The sequence below is a fragment of the Musca autumnalis genome, unplaced genomic scaffold (assembly GCF_047663935.1).
Source record: "Musca autumnalis isolate F117 unplaced genomic scaffold, ASM4766393v1 scaffold_1, whole genome shotgun sequence".
NCBI classification, from domain to species: Eukaryota; Metazoa; Arthropoda; class Insecta; order Diptera; family Muscidae; genus Musca; species Musca autumnalis.
In genome coordinates, this window is record NW_027411644.1 from 90,395,076 (window position 1) to 90,412,221 (window position 17,146).

Consider the following 17,146-nt stretch of genomic DNA (forward strand, 5'->3'; position numbering starts at 1 on the left):
TAAATTTTTCACCAAAAAACCTACCCAATTTTTCAATGCTTCGGGTGCAGTCCATTTAATTGGCAATTTCCCAACATCCAGATTATAGCATTCTTCGCGGGCCAAACCAAAATCAGATACCTTGGCTACACAGTCTTCCGAAATGAGAACATTTCGAGCAGCCAAGTCACGATGAACAACCTTTTTCGCTTCTAAATATTCCATACCAGAAGCAGTGTCACTAAAAGATATTACAAAAAAATGGCATATTGAAGACTTCTTCCTTTTGCAAGTCCACCTCAAGTTTCTCAATACTTACTAAGCAAAATTGATTTGATCCTTTTTAGTTATATGCTGTCGTCCCCGCGATCTTAAATAATCAACCAGTGATCCTTTGCTCATATATTCAGTAACCAAATAAATGTGTTTACTAGTGAATACTAAACCGATGAATTTCACCAGATTTTCATGTTCCAGTGTTCTGTAAGCCGAAAAATAGAATTTAAAAATGCCTTCAAAATATTCTGAGTAGGTACATTGTATTGAAGAACTTACGTCATAACTGAAGCCTCTGTCAAGAATTTCTGTACAGCTCCTTCGTCTTTAAGCATTTTTACAGCCACCTTTTCATTGCGTAGTATACCCAACATAACATCACCGAATTCACCTTTGCCTATGCTTTCACGTAATTGTAAATCTGATTCGGGTATAACCCAACCTTTGTCAATGAAATCTTTTGAATTGATACAGTATTCCTGTTTACCCTGTTTGGGTAAACATTTTACTAGTTGTGTACACAGGCCATCGGCATCGGCTTCATAGTGCTGAGGGGAGGGAGGAGAGAATAAATCAACAGAATATTATAAGTATGAAGGTGAGGCAAAATTATGTAGTTATAGACGAACAGAAGAGGACATCTTTAGGCAAAATTATTACTTTAAGGAGATTGAAGGAGGTTTTTTCGATGAGCTAAAGGCCGTCTGTATAGAGGAGCTAAAGGTCGTCTTTATAGACGAGTTAAATATCGTCTTTATAGACGAGCTGCAGGTTGTCTCTATAGACGACCAAAAGAAGGAAGGTCACCTCTAATGACAAGCTAAAACTTGGATTTATAGACAAGCAAAAGGTCGTCTTGATAGATGAGCCGGAGGTCGTCTTTACAGACGAGCCGAAGGTCGTCTTTATAGACAAGCCGAAAGTCGTCTTTACAGGCGAGCTAAAAGTCGTCTTTATAGACAAGCCGAAGGTCGTCTTTACAGACGAGCTAAAGGTCGTCTTTATAGACGAGCTAAAAGTCGTCTTTATAGACGAGCTAAAAGTCGTCTTTATAGACGAGCTAAAGGTCGTCTTTATAGACGAGCTGTAGGTCGTCTCTATAGACGAGCTGTAGGTCGTCTCTATAGACGAGCTGTAGGTCGTCTCTATAGACGAGCTGTAGGTCGTCTCTATAGACGAGCTGTAGGTCGTCTCTATAGACGAGCTGTAGGTCGTCTCTATAGACGAGCTGTAGGTCGTCTCTATAGACGAGCTGTAGGTCGTCTCTATAGACGAGCTGTAGGTCGTCTCTATAGACGAGCTGTAGGTCGTCTCTATAGACGAGCTGTAGGTCGTCTCTATAGACGAGCTGTAGGTCGTCTCTATAGACGAGCTGTAGGTCGTCTCTATAGACGAGCTGTAGGTCGTCTCTATAGACGAGCTGTAGGTCGTCTCTATAGACGAGCTGTAGGTCGTCTCTATAGACGAGCTGTAGGTCGTCTCTATAGACGAGCTGTAGGTCGTCTCTATAGACGAGCTGTAGGTCGTCTCTATAGACGAGCTGTAGGTCGTCTCTATAGACGAGCTGTAGGTCGTCTCTATAGACGAGCTGTAGGTCGTCTCTATAGACGAGCTGTAGGTCGTATTTATAGACGAGCTGCAGGTCGTCTTTATAGACGAGCTGTAGGTCGTCGTTATAGGCGTGTTGTATGTCGTCTTTATGGACGAGCTGTATGTCGTCTTTATAGACGAGCTGTAGGTCGTCTTTATAGACGAGCCGAAGGTCGTCTTTATAGACGAGCCGAAGGTCGTCTTTATAGACGAGCCGAAGGTCGTCTTTATAGACGAGCCGAAGGTCGTCTTTATAGACGAGCCGAAGGTCGTCTTTATAGACGAGCCGAAGGTCGTCTTTATAGACGAGCCGAAGGTCGTCTTTATAGACGAGCCGAAGGTCGTCTGTATAGACGAGCCGAAGGTCGTCTGTATAGACGAGCCGAAGGTCGTCTGTATAGACGAGCTGTAGGTCGTCTTTATAGACGAGCCGAAGATCGTCTGTATAGACGAGCCGAAGGTCGTCTTTATAGATGAGCCGAAGGTCGTCTTTATAGACGAGCCGAAGGTCGTCTTTTGTAGACGAGCTGTAGGTCGTCTTTTGTAGACAAGCTGTAGGTCGTCTTTTGTAGACGAGCTGTAGGTCGTCTTTTGTAGACGAGCTGTAGGTCGTCTTTTGTAGGCGAGCTGTAGGTCGTCTTTTGTAGACGAGCTGTAGGTCGTCTTTTGTAGACGAGCTGTAGGTCGTCTTTTGTAGACGAGCTGTAGGTCGTCTTTTGTAGACGAGCTGTAGGTCGTCTTTTGTAGACGAGCTGTAGGTCGTCTTTTGTAGACGAGCTGTAGGTCGTCTTTTGTAGACGAGCTGTAGGTCGTCTTTTGTAGACGAGCTGAGGGTTATCTTTATAGACGATCTGAATGTCGTCTTTATAGAAGATTTTAATGTCGTCTTTATAGACGAGCTGTAGGTCGTCTTTTGTAGACGAGCTGAGGGTTATCTTTATAGACGATCTGAATGTCGTCTTTATAGAAGATTTTAATGTCGTCTTTATAGACGAGCCGAAGGTCTCTATATGTTTTTTTTATATATCTTACTTACCGCTACAAGCTGACCCAAATTTTCAAAATATTCTTCGTCGTCAATGGTAAGCTTATTTTCCAAATATTTAACACGATAATGTTCCACTTTGCCCTGGAAACATACACATAGTGTATAGTCACCAGGGAAATTGGTAGATTCTCGCACTAAAAACAAGCCATCCTCTCGAGGCTGTAATAAGTGTTCTGCTTCGTCACGGGTAATGCTGCCATGGAACCAACTGGAATGAAAAAAAAAAAAACAAAACAATTTCGAAACTTATTACGAATCTCCTTGTTAAGTTAAAAGAGCTAAAAACTTACGGCATTGCATTCAATTTAACCTCACACTTTTTGTGCGGCTGTTGTGGTCCGCCATGATGATTGCTGGGTACCATACCCGATGTTGGTGACAATGATGGTGTGGCCCATTGTGTTGATTGTGTTGTTGCAATTGGATTGCCAACAACGGCAGCACCATTGATGTCAAAACTATGCAGTGAAGTTGTCATACCCGCTCCGGCTACAACTCCCCCCGCTGGATTTATAACCAATGACGTTTGATTGGGATGATGTTGTGTGTGTTGCTGTTGTTGTTGTTGGGCAGGATGGGTTGTATGAAGTAACATATTACTACCACCGGCGGCATTTGCCGTTAGGCCCATACCTTTGGGTGGTAAGCCACGTTCGTGGAGTGACATGGCACTGCTGTGAGCAGCATTCAATGAAGACGACATTAAATTATTGTTACAATTATTGGCTGCTGCTGCTGCCGAAATTAGTTGCATGTGCTGTTGTTGTTGTTGCTGTGTAACACTGGCCACTGCGGCAGCTGTTACAGATGATGCCGCCGATGCTGAAGATCCAACGATGGGAGCAAAAGTTGACATTAAATTGTGGGATTGCTGTTGTTGTTGCTGCTGCGATTGTTGCGGATGTTGATTTGGCGATTTGGGTGAATGATTGGCAGCGGCATTTATAACACCACCACCACCGAGAACAGCGTTGTTTCCTCCTCCAGCAACACCTGCTGCATTTGTTATTAAATTATGACTATTAAGTGCATGCGAGGACAAGTGAATCGCATTGTGATGTTGATTCTAAAAAAAAAAAAAAATAATAAAATCATCATCATCAAAAGTTATTAATAAAAGTCATTGCGAAATGAACAACATTGTTTAAGGAGGGTGTGCTGGTGCCCTCGGGTAAAAGTGGCAGTTAATTTATGTTAATTTATTAGCAGAATTGTGAGAATGAGAGAGAGAAAGAGAGAGTAACAAGGGGAAGTGCGTTTTTATAAAGAGAGAAAAAGTGAAACCTTAGAGAAGAGCTTAAGGACGATAGGAAGGAGGTTCTTCTTATGGACGACCAGAAGGGGGTCTTTAAGGATACCTTATAGAGGGTCAAAAAAGAAACTTCATAGACGAAAAAAGGATGTTCTTTTAGACAATGAGAAGGACGAAGAGAGGGGAGTCTTTATGGACGAACAGAAGGGGCTCTTTATGGCTGAACAGAAAAAAATCTGCAAAAAATCTCCCAAAAGGGAGACCGGAAATGGGTTTACACTAGCTAAAGAGATTCTTCATAGATTTTCTGTAGGGAGTCCTGAAGGAAGTCTTTTGGACGAACTGAAGGGATTCTTTTTAGACGACCTGAAGGAGGTCTTTATAGCCGACCTTAAGGGAGTCTTTATAGACAACTGGAAGGGAGTCTTTATAGTGGACCATAAAGGAGTCTTCGTGGACGACAAATGGGGAGTTTTTATAAACGACCTGAAGGGAGTCTTTATAGACGACCTGTAGGGAGCCTTTATAGACGACCTTGAGGAGTCTTTATAGACGACCTTGAAGAGTCTTTATGGACGACCTTGAGGAGTCTTTATAAACGTCCTTGACGAGTCTTTATAGAAGACCTTGAGAAGTATTTATAGACGAACTGAAGAGAGTCTTTATGGACGATCAGATCTTTATGGCTGAACTGAAAAAAAAAACTTTATGACAACCAAAAGGGAGGCCGGAAATGAGTTTACACTAGCTAAAGAGATTCTTTATAGATTTACTGTAGGGAGTCCTGAAGGAAGTCTTTTGGACGAACTGAAGGGAGTCGTTTTAGACGACCTGATGGAAGTCTTTATAGCCGACCTTAAGGGAGTATTTATAGAAAACTGGAAGGGAGACTTTATAGTGGACCATAAAGGAGTCTTCGTGAACGACAAAATGGGCACTTTATAAACGACCTGAAGGGAGTCTTTATAGACGACCTGTAGGGAGCCTTTATAGACGACCTTGAAGAGTCTTTATGGATGACCTTGAGGAGTCTTTATAGACGAACTGAAGGGAGCCTTTATAGACGAGTGAGTCTTAATGGAAACCTGAAGGCTTTCTTAATGGAATAATGGAATGGAGAACCGAAGGGAGTATTTATAGACAACCCGAAGGTAGTAGTTTTAGACGGCCAGAAGGGAGTCTTTTTAGATAACCCAAAGACAGTTTTTGTATACAACTTTATAATATATATTTGTTCCACAAACATCCAAGATGGGACAAGGGAGACTTCTCTCATATCAATGAGTGCACCCCGATTCACATTAGCTCAATGATATGGAACCTACTGTTTATCGCTGAGTCCGAACGGCGTGTCTTAAGACACCACTGATACAGAAGTTGTACATGGCTGAAATACTCAGGAAATGTCGCCAACATTACTGAGGGGTATTTTGCCACCGTTGAAAATTTTTGACGTTGCCTGGCCGGGGAATCGGTCCAACGAACTTCAGCGTGCAAGGCGGGTGTGCATACCATTGCACCACGGTGGCACCCAGGGAGCCTTTATAGTGGACCATAAAGGAGTCATCGTGGACGACAAAAGGGGAGTCTTTAAGGGAGTATTTATAGCTAAAAGGGAGTATTTATAGCCGACCTCAAGGGTGCCTTTATAGGCGACATCTAGAGTACCTCTATATGCGACCTGAAGGGAGTCTTTAATGACGACCTGAATGCAGTGTTTATAGACGACCTGAAAGCAGTCTTTATGGACGACCTCAAGGGAGTCTTTTTAGAGGACTTGAAGAAGTCTTTATAGACGAAATCAAGGGAGTCTTTTTAGAGGACTTGAAGAAGTCTTTATAGACGAACTGAATGGAGTCTTTATGAACGACTTGAAGGAAGTCATTCTAGGCGAACTGAATAGAGCCTTTATAGGCGAGAAGAAAGAAGACTTTGTAGACGAGAAGAAGAGTCTTTATAGACGAGCTAAACGGAGTTGAAGGGAGTCTTTATAGACGACCTTGAGGGACTCTTTAGGGGTCCTTAAGGAGGGCGTCTTTATAGACGATGCGAAGATAGTTTTCATATGTAGATGACAGGAAAGGAGTCTTTATAGAGGATATGGAGATAGTCTTTATATGTGATCGGAAGGGAGTCTTTATAGACGACCTTGATGGTGTCCTTATACAGTGGTGGCCAATACATTCGCAACAAAATTCCATGTTTTAGAAAAATTTCTTTAAAATATTTTTTTTTAAGTCAAATTAGGTGTTTCAGTTTTCACTCAGAAGACTATTAAACACGGTAGTTATGATATAATGTTAGTTGGATTTGGCGAGCACAAAACGTGTTAAAACATTTTCTTTTATTGGTAAGACTGTGCTCTTCCCGGAAATGTATATATATTAAATGTGTGCGGAAAAGTGTCATCTGCGGAGCTTTCTAAAACTTTTGAAGTTTATAGACCCCCGAATTTCCAATGTTATAACAACAACAGATCAGTTTTAGTTAACCCTGAAAATGATCCGCCAACCACACCGAAGAAGTACGTATGACTGATATCATTTTTAAAATTTTACTCACTTTTAAACTTCCCAAAACAAACGCAAATGATTTGATTCATATAAAAAATGATATTTCACAAAATATTGAAGATTTTTGCATGAGATTTGGTTCAGTTGCATATGTTTTGACCATTAAATTTTAAGGCGTTTTATTTTAAAGAAATATTGTTGCAAATGTATTGGCCGCCACTGTATATGACCTGAACGTAGTTTTTATTGACGACCAGAAGGGAGTCTTCATGAACAATCAGAACGGACTCTTTAGAGATGAACAGAAAGGAATTCATTTTAGTCCTGAAGAGTCTTTAAGACGACCAGAAAGGAGTTTTTATGGATGACCAGGCGACCTTGGGGAGTCTTTATAGATTATGAGGTGGATTCTTTAAAAATGATCAGAATATAGCCTTTACAGATATCCTAACAATTCTACAAATCTAATGAAAAATATGTACATATGTATGTATGTATACGATGTGTGTATGTGTGTGTTTTTTGTTGTTGTTTTAAGTGCATTTACCACATTATTATGATGAGATATCACTGACGATGATGATGATGATATTGATGATAAATTGCCTGATTGTGCTACAATATGGGGTTGGGATTGGCTAAATTGCTGTTGTAATGTTATATTGCTAGTGATGATAGGACCAACACCAACAGTGCCGCCGATGCCGACGTGGCCAACAATGCCGCCGCCGACGACACCGCCAACACCACCAATACCACCACTTACACTGTTATTGGATACTAGCAAACTATTTGGATTATTGGGTCCACCAGCAGCCGCTGTTACTGGCTGTGGTGCTGGACGTTTATTATGACGTAATGGAGCCGTTGGTGGCATTTGATGCCCGGTTGATTGCAAAAACCATGGATCACCGCCCGTATTCGATGTTGCCACCGTTACCGTTGGCTGGGAAAAACCACGATGATGACCAACTATTGTTGTTTGACCGCCGTTTTGTGTTGCAGTTGCGTGACTATTCATAACTGGCGTATTTGAATGGTTGTTAATCGCAGTTGCTGGTGGGCAGGGCTGCGAAGGGTTATTGTTGCAGTTGTTGGTGTTATTCTTGCTGCTATTGTTGTTGTTATTATTATTGCTATCAGTATCTAATGACCTTTGTTGTTGTTGTGCTAAGGATGATGATGCTGTTGAAGATTTTGTGCTGTTGGAAAAGTCTTTTTCTTTTGCCACGTCCTTGGAATTGGAAATTTCTTGATCTACATTCGATCTTTTACGCTCACTTATATTTAGATTACTATTGCTATTAATAGAGATGGTGCCCGTGCCTGTTGTTGCTTGATCATGGAGGGATTTTGTGTTGGTGTTGTTGTTATTATTGCTTTTGTTTATCAACGTTTGTTGATCACTTGTTGTTGTTGTTGTTGAATCCTTGTCATAAATTCCGTCTATAACATCATTTGAAGACTTTAGATGTTCTTCCAAAGGATTTGTATTTTCCTTGGTGTCTGGTATGGCGTCTTCATCTGAAAAGAGAGAGACAAAAAGAGGGCTATGATAAGTAGACGAAAGAGAAGTAAAGCACAATAACTAGAGTTGATAAGAAGGCTTCTTAAAGATGACCACAATAAGACGACCCGAAGTGAGACTTTTTAGACAATCCGAAGGAAGTCTTTATAGACGAGTGGAAGGGAGTATTTATAGAAGACCAGAGGTGTGTATTTATAGACGACCAGAAGGGTGGCTTTATAGACGACCAGAATTGCATCTTTATACTGTTTATAGACTACCAGATGGTCATCTTTATTGACGACCAAAGGGCTTCTTTATAGACGACCTGTAGGGCGTCTTTATAGACGACCTGTAGGGCGTCTTTATAGACGACCTGTAGGGCGTCTTTATAGACGACCTGTAGGGCGTCTTTATAGACGACCTGTAGGGCGTCTTTATAGACGACCTGTAGGGCGTCTTTATAGATGACCTGTAGGGCGTCTTTATAGACGACCTGTAGGGCGCATTTATAGACGACCTGTAGGGCGTCTTTATAGACGACCTGTAGGGCGTCTTTATAGACGACCTGTAGGGCGTCTTTATAGGTGACCTGAAGGGCGTCATTATAGGCGACCTGAAGGGCGTCATTATAGGCGACCTGAAGGGCGTCTTTATAGACGCGTCTTTATGGACGACCTGAAGGGTGTATTTATAGACGACCTGAAGGCCGTCTTTATAGACGACCTGAAGGCCGTCTTTATAGACGACATGAAGGCCGTCTTTATAGACGACCTGAAGGCCGTCTTTATAGACGACATGAAGGCCGTCTTTATAGACGACCTGAAGGGCGTATTTATAGACAACCTGAAGGGCGTATTTATAGACAACCTGAAGGGCATCTTTATAGACGACCTGAAGGGCATCTTTATAGACGACCTGAAGTGCGTCTTTATAGACGACCTGAAGGGCGTCTATATAGACGACCTGAAGGGCGTCTATATAGACGACCTGAAGGGCTTCTTTATAGACGACCTGAAGGGCTTCTTTATAGACGACCCGAAGGGCGTCTTTATAGACAACCTCAAGGGCATCTTTATAGACGACCTCAAGGGCATCTTTATAGACGACCTGAAGGGCGTCTTTATAGACGACGAGAAGGACGTCTTTATAGACGACCAGAAATGCGTCTTTATAGGCGATCAGAAGACGATCTTTATATACTACCAGAAGGGAGAGTTATAGACCAGAAGACCTGAAAGACGTATTTATAGACGACTAGAAAGGCCTCTTTATAGACGACCTGAAGGGCGTCTTTATAGATGACCAGAAAAGCGTCTTTATAGGCGAAAAGAGGGCGTCTGTATAGACGACCAGAAATGCGTCTTTACGGACAACCAGAAAGCCGACTTTATAGACGACAAGAAAGTCGTCAGAAAGGCGTCTTCATAGACCAACAGAAGGGCGTCTTTATAGACCACCAGAAGGGAGTCTTTATAGGCGTCCAGAAAAGAATATTTATAGATTCCATCACCCAAACCTATTTTAAAGTTATTCCATTCCAGAAGATCAAAGTACAAGATGCGGTGTCTGGAAATGTGATTACGAAAAACAAATTTCACTTTCTATTCGCCTTGTCTACATAAATTTACCACGGCCAAAGTAACTCGCTTCAGTTCCAATCTGATTTATTGAATGGCGAGGAATTATTTATATCGTTTTTCCCACCACATTGTCGACATCATCATCATCGCCGTCGTCATCATGTGGGGTAGTAGCAACAAACTTTTGTGTTTTAGATTTTATACGAAATTTGTGACTCTGTGATAGGAAGGAGTACCACCTTTATATTAGCAGCAGCAGCAGATGGTAGCTACAACTCCATCAACTATATGCAGATATGTTGTCTGTCTGTTTGGTACCATCGCATTGTTGGAAAAACAAAGAAACTTATTTGCAAACATACCACCGCCGTCATACTACGGGAAATCATAAATAATCTAAGCTTAATTCCGGTCGGTCATGTGTAATACTACCATAGCAGCATGAAACGAAGGTTGCCACATGGGGTAATAGTAGCAACCTATGTAATCTATAAAGGAAGAGATTTGTTGGGTTTAAAATAGAAGGAATTGATTGATCAACAAAATGTTTATCTTACGCCAAATCCTTGCAAAGACTCACGAGAAGCAGATCAATAATTCACAACCTCTTTTCGACTGAGTTTGATATCATAGCAAAGTTCCTAGGGCTTTGCAAGATGCTATTATACGCAGTTAAAATAGGAAAAGAATCCATCTGAGCAGTTCAATACCAAACGTATTTAACATAGCTTAGTGCTACCAGATGCGTCGCAGGTTGTGAATAGTGGAATTATTTGTAGATATATTGGTTAACTTCGTGTCATATAAGCTGTGGAGGAAAATTCAAATTTTGAAATGATTCTAGACGAGACACTATGTTGACTTGATAAGTAAAAGGCTTCAAATACTTCATATCTGTAAATTTGTAATAATGGTTGGGTAAATAGAAGTTCTCAAAATCAGCCTTTGTCTTCTAGCCATTCACATTCAATATGAGCTGAATTAAACCATCAGCGAAACGATCGTAGCATATTGGTTGAGTGTGTGGGACTTCGCTAGAATTCACTTTTTCAATACAAAACTCCTTAGGTCATGTTAGTTCGATTAAAATTCAATTAATTAAAATTCAGTGCGTTTGAGAGGAGAGCTACGGAGTAAATATCCGAAAGCATATGATCGCCGGATTAGCGATATTAGTCTTTGTCGCACCAAATCTCTTCTCTATTTGCCTTGTCTATTTTATCTACTTCTCTGTAGAGCGTAAATCACCAAGCAGGTATCTGATGGTCGGCCGAATAACACCTGGAGACGCCAAGTACAGTCTGAATTAAAACCAAGCCGAATAACATGAAGTGAAATTAAAAATATTGCTATGGACAGAGATAGATGGAAAACATTTGTGACGGTCCTATGTTCCAGTCGGAATTAACACATTCTGGTTGTATATAAAAAGATTACCTTCTGGTTGTCCAGAAAGTCTCCACTCTGGTCGTCTATAAATACTTTGAGTTTCTTTAAAGACTCTCCTCCTCTCCTCTCATCTGGTAGTTTATAAAGAATCCCTTCTGATCGTGTGCAAAGACTTCTTTCTGGTCATTAATAAAGAATTATTTTGGTCGTCTATAGTACCCACTCTGGACCATAGGGAATTTCTTCTGGTTGTAAAAATAATTTATATTCAATTCAATTTCAGTTCAATGTTTCTTTATTTTCATATTACGTTATAATAAGTATAATATTAACAAACATAACTATCTTACGAATAATAAAGAATTTTTCAGCATGGTTTTTAAAACCGTCTGCTGGAATATTGAGTTTATATTAATGGTTAATTTCAGAATTTTAGTAATTGAACTCATTTATTAAGCTTCTTCTATATTTTAATGCATCTTTTAAAAATTGGAGTAATGGCAACCAGCAAAAATCTTCACCTCCATTTAAAATGCTGATAACATCACTATGAAGTAGTTGATTTTTGTTGAAATATTTTAAGCGAAAACTCCTAAGTATATGACATCGGCCAATGAAATGGTCTACTGTTTCTGGTTCTCCCATGTTACACAGCGAACATCGCTGCTCATCTGCATTTGTATTTTTATTAGCATTTAGCCATAGTAAATCACCTCTTACTTTCATTAAAAGGGATATTTGTTCTTGGCTGAAAGCATCATGACAATAAAGGGGACCAATGCTAAAATTGAGGTATTTATAAAATCGGGTTTCACTTCGTTGTGCTCTTTCAATATATGTGTTGATGGTATTGTCTTTTATTGCAGTCAACAGCCTCTGTGAGCCGTCTATCCAAAATTTTTTATTCACATGGATGTTATCATGATCAATGTTATAAGCAGCTAGCTGGGACTTAAAATCTTTGAACCACGATATATTTTTATTCAAAAGTTTCTTTCCGAGAACATGAGGCAATCTATGACTTTCTAGATCAAATATGACTCTTGCCAAATATTGTAAATGGATGGAATACGTATATATGAAACCAGGTTCATATCCTGTTTCTATTGCAATGACATAATTTGGGGTGGAATCTGGCAGCTTCAATATTTTTTTGATAAAATATCGATATAATTTTTCTACCTCATTGAAATAACAGTTTCCCCAAATTTGTGCCCCATAACTATGAATCGCCCGACACACTGCCAAAAACATCTTCCATTTTGCTGTAAGGCTCACTGTCGATTTTGATATAAAGTTTTTCCAAGTAGAGTTCAGAGAAATTTTAGTAGCTTCATCTTTTTTTAGCAAATGTTTGGTAAAGGATAGCTTAGGCGTTAAGAGCATACCAAGGTATTTATATTCATTCACTATTCGTATTGTTTCTCCATTAAATGACCATTTTTCGTTTACTGCAAGTTTGCCTCCTTTACGAAACACCATTATTTCCGATTTTTCTTGGTTAACTTCCATTCCCCACAAGGAGCAATATGCTTCCAGATTATATATCATACGCTGTAGAGTTATTGGATTATCCGCCAGTATGACAATGTCATCTGCGTACATTAAAAGTCTGATGTTTACCTCGTCGATATTGAGACCTCCTTCAAGACTATCATGTAAATCATTCAGATAAATAGCGAATAGAGATGGCGATAATAAACAACCCTGTTTAACGCCAGTGCGTGTTTCAAAATAATCAGACATTTGGGTTCCTGACCAAACAGCCGATTTTGTATTTTCATAGCTTTTTTTGATAAAGTTGATTATTTTTGGTGTCAATCCGATTTCGTGTAGCTTATATATAAGAAGATCCCTTGGCACTCTATCGAAAGCAGCTTTAAAATCAACGAAGAAAGCATACACTTTTTTGTTTTCGCTTAGTTTTAGGTTTATTAAAGCTGCCAAATTAAAAATATTATCTACTGTTGAGTAGCCTTTCCTGAAACCCGCTTGGTACTCCTTTATTATATTGTTTCTATTTAGCCATTCCGATATTCTGCTGTTGACCATTCCCATCATTACTTTTCCAATGCAATTCATGAATGTAATTCCTCGATAGTTGTTTACATTATTTACATCTCCTTTCTTATGTATTGGGAATATTACACCATTACGAAATATTTCAAAGTCATCCAGTCCATTCAGGATATTGTTAAATGCATTACATATTGTTTCCAAGAAGTTATCAGTTGCATTTATAAAGAACTCATAAGAAACTCGATCTTCACCTGGCGCTTTGTTTGCCTTGACCTTTTTAAGTTGTTCTTTCATTTCTCTGACAGTGAAATATCTGTCCAATAGTGGGTCTGATATATAATTTATATAGATAAAAATCAAATGTCGTTCGTTGGTAATGACATCAGTTGAGAACGGCTGGATCGATTTGGATAATTATTTTTTTGAAATGTTCGTCATAACCCAACTTAGGTTTTTATACAAAGAAAATTTAACCACGACCACTTTTTCAATTTTAATCTTTTCTACAAAATTTCTGAACTGATTTCCCGAAATTGTCATGGAATGTACAGGGATGGACCCCGGTGAAAATAGGCTACAAATTTAATTTCGGAGGGGACGGTTTTTTTTTAAATTCTATATTTAAAATAATTACGAATATATCGGTTTGGAAATTAATTTGCGAGACAATTGTGGTTGTGTCTCCTACCTTACCTACATTTTAGGACCCAAAGACTTGACCACGCCCACTTTTTAAAATATGTTACATCTACAAAATTACTGAACCGATTTTCCTGAAATTTTCGACTTAACCATTTTTTAACTTTTATAATTAGATCGCTTTACCATAAAGAAGGGGAAATGGACGATAATAAATCCTAAACAGCATCAATGGGCGAAAAAATCCGACAGTCCGTGAGAGAAATGAAAGGTTACAGACAAAATCTGTTGGTAAATTTAAAATTCTCCTCGATTTGATAATGGATCAAAGAATTGAGGTAGACAATACCTATTTTTGAAATGTCAAGCATAAAGTCCATAAAAAGTTGTCATTAAAACTCATTACGACGGGTCAGCAAAAAGGACCGGGGTCTGTTAGTAAATAAATAAAATCTTTTATTCGTTTCTAAAGACTCCCTTCTGGTCAGACTCCCTTCTAAGACTCCATTCTCCCTTCCAGTCGTCTATAAAGACTACTTCTGTTCATCTATAAAGACTCCCTTCTGTACGTCTATAAAGACTCTCGTTGGGTTGTCTATAAAGACTCCCTCCTGCTTGTCTAAAGACTCTTTTCAGCTCGTCTATAAAGAGCCCCTTTAGCTCGTATCTAAAGACTCCCTTCAGCTTTTCTATAAAAACTCCATTCAGCTCGTCTATAAAGACTCCATTGTGCTCATATGTAATGACTCCTTTCAGCTCGTCTATAAATACTCCGAGCTCTTCTGATGTGACCTGCAAAGATTTCCTTATCTTTCAGCTCAGCTTTAGAGAAAATCTGGTACCTATCTAACCTGGTGGTTTAGATGACATGCAATTGTATTTTTTTATTATTAAAATAAAATTCAGAGATACATACCCAGCAAACCTAATGTCGGATGTCCGACACGTCTGAACAATTTCGAAAGCAAAATCGTTCAGATTTCGTTCCGATTTCTAAACGATTTTTCGGATGGGAAATAGTTAAGATTTTTTACCGATTTCGTTCCGATATCGCAGCGAATGTCGGAATTAAATTTCCCTTCCAAATTTCCCAAGGATTTCCTTCCTTCATCGATCCGATTTCGCTCCGACATTTCGTTCCGAAATTATGTCAACAACTTCATACAATTTTCGTTAAGATATCGTTACGATTTCGGATCCGACATCGGACGAAGCGTTCGAATTTTGTTCCGATTTCGTTACGATGTCGGTACGATTGGTTTGCTGGGCATGTTCATACATATGTATGTATATACAACGACATACACATTTTCCGTTGTTGTTTAATTTCCGTTTTAAGCCTTTACAACGATTCTTTTTTATCTATCAACAAAAAAATGTGTATTGTCTGCTGATATTGTGTATATTGATCAAATTGTTGTAAACAGCAACAGCAGGTTGAACACCGCCAACCAGTAGCCTTAATTCGATGCCGGCAACGACACACAGATGATGTTTCGTAATATTTGTTGTAACTTTATGGGAATTTGTATTTTATTTCCCGGTTATGGGCATAATGAGAAAATTTCTATTAGCGAGGATGATGATTGTTAATGTTCAATAATCTTCTTGCGGACAGATATACTGTGGGGGACTGTGGACATTAATCGTTTTTTAGTAGGTATATGTTGTTCGTTGTTTATTTAAATAATAATAACAATAAAAATAATGATGGGCTCGAAGGACCAACTATTGTTTTGAAGGAGAAACTGTAGGTCTGTACGATAACCCAAAAATTCGTACAAATTCGTACAAATTTTTACTGAATGCTGTTCGATAACAAAATTATCCAGCAAAAGAGTGTGAGTTGGGAGAGATATTTGGAGAGTTTTGTGACTGAGAATTTGCAAATTTTTTCCCATAAAAATTTGTAAATTCGGCCAGTTGACTTTTAATCAGATGTTAAATGTAAACAACTTGAAATGTTAACATTTTTGACCAAGAAAATTTAAAAAATTAAAAATTTGTAGATTTTAAAGCATTGTGGATAGGATTACTGCTTTAAATAAGTCAAATACAATTTTAAAAGTTATGCTTTTGTTCATAACATATCAAAAGGAACAAAAACGATTTTCATATTTTTTCTTGCAAGTTCTTACAAAATGTTATTCGATAACTTTCAGCAATTTTTCTTGCTTGACAGAGTAAAATTCTCTGAGAAAAGTTGCTGGAACTTGCTGAGTAATTGTTGCTGGGAAAGTTATCGTACAGACTTTATAACAAAGAAATTGCCTTAGGAAAATTTATTTTGAAAGATTAACAAATTACCTTCATGCTCCTGATCCTAATATTGTAAAACTTATCTCCCTAGTCCAAGGTTATCAGAATATCTCGGCCTCCCATTTTTCGATTAGACTCTCCTAATATTTTGTTGTGACAAAAAAATTCTATATGGGTGAGGTTGCCTGAAATAAAGCGGACCCATTAATATTCTTTGCCAAACACAAACATAACACACACGATATGGAAAAACGGTAGCAATGTTTGGTTTTAATGAAATGCAAATTAAATTGTTTAACAACGAGAATGAACGACAGCGGTCGGTCGGTGATCGACGGCGTACATCACATGAAGTTTGAATAAGACGATCCATCGAAAATAAAAATAACGAAAATGACGACCCTAAAAGACACACAAAACAAGCTATTAAATCGAAACGACAACACAATTGTGTGAATATGTCGTGGTCCGTCCGTCGTCGTGAATCATCCATTCAAATTCGTTCGCATCCCCAACTTTTTTCGTGTTTTTATCTTCTTTGCGTTTCGTTGCTCTTTTTGCAACGCAATAAAATGTTGTTCAGGAAAACAAAAATGGAAAATAAACAAAAAAAAAACAACAGTTTTTTAAGAACAATTGATCAACAAATTTGTTAATGTTTTTTTGGTCAAAAGTAAACTGTAAACATTGGAAGTGATTGAATTGGAATCAATTTGGGACTGTATTATAAATAAATATCCATGTTTCTCAGTAGGTATATAATGTCCAATACCGCTTTGGGTATCCAATAACAAGTTGGTTGATGTAGGGTGAATGTAAAATTCGTAGTTGATAAACTGACCGGAAAACATCAACCCTACTAAGTGAGGACCATCACAGATCCGTGAGCACTAGGATGGTTTTAAAAAATCCATGTCGGATTTTTTTATGCGACACCCACCCTAAATTGTTTAGTTTTGTTAGATTTTAAGATTACCAAAGTTTGTGCAAAATCGAAATATGTTAACATGTGTCACTGGGACCTCAAAATTTGATGGTTTCCGGTCAGTTTGTCAACGACCGATTTTACATTCACCCTACATCATCTAACTT

At 38.8% G+C, this 17,146-nt stretch overlaps 1 protein-coding gene across 12 annotated transcripts in view; it reads right to left on the bottom strand.

Moving 5' to 3' along the window:
- Csk (C-terminal Src kinase) overlaps positions 1-17,146 on the bottom strand; it is a 122,164-nt gene that overhangs the window by 4,114 nt on the left and 100,904 nt on the right. For 6 of the 12 annotated variants that reach the window (XM_073985305.1, XM_073985285.1, XM_073985291.1 and 3 more), the window contains 6 exons: positions 7,425-8,182; positions 3,184-3,959; positions 2,882-3,101; positions 535-803; positions 299-460; positions 25-220 (listed from right to left, as the gene is read on the bottom strand). In XM_073985305.1, the coding sequence (XP_073841406.1) occupies positions 25-220; positions 299-460; positions 535-803; positions 2,882-3,101; positions 3,184-3,959; positions 7,425-7,679 (1,878 nt within the window). In that variant the 5' untranslated portion in view covers positions 7,680-8,182. Of the gene's footprint in view, positions 1-24; positions 221-298; positions 461-534; positions 804-2,881; positions 3,102-3,183; positions 3,960-7,205; positions 8,183-17,146 lie in introns of all 12 variants that reach the window. The other 6 variants (XM_073985300.1, XM_073985267.1, XM_073985271.1 and 3 more) reach the window with 1 other exon arrangement.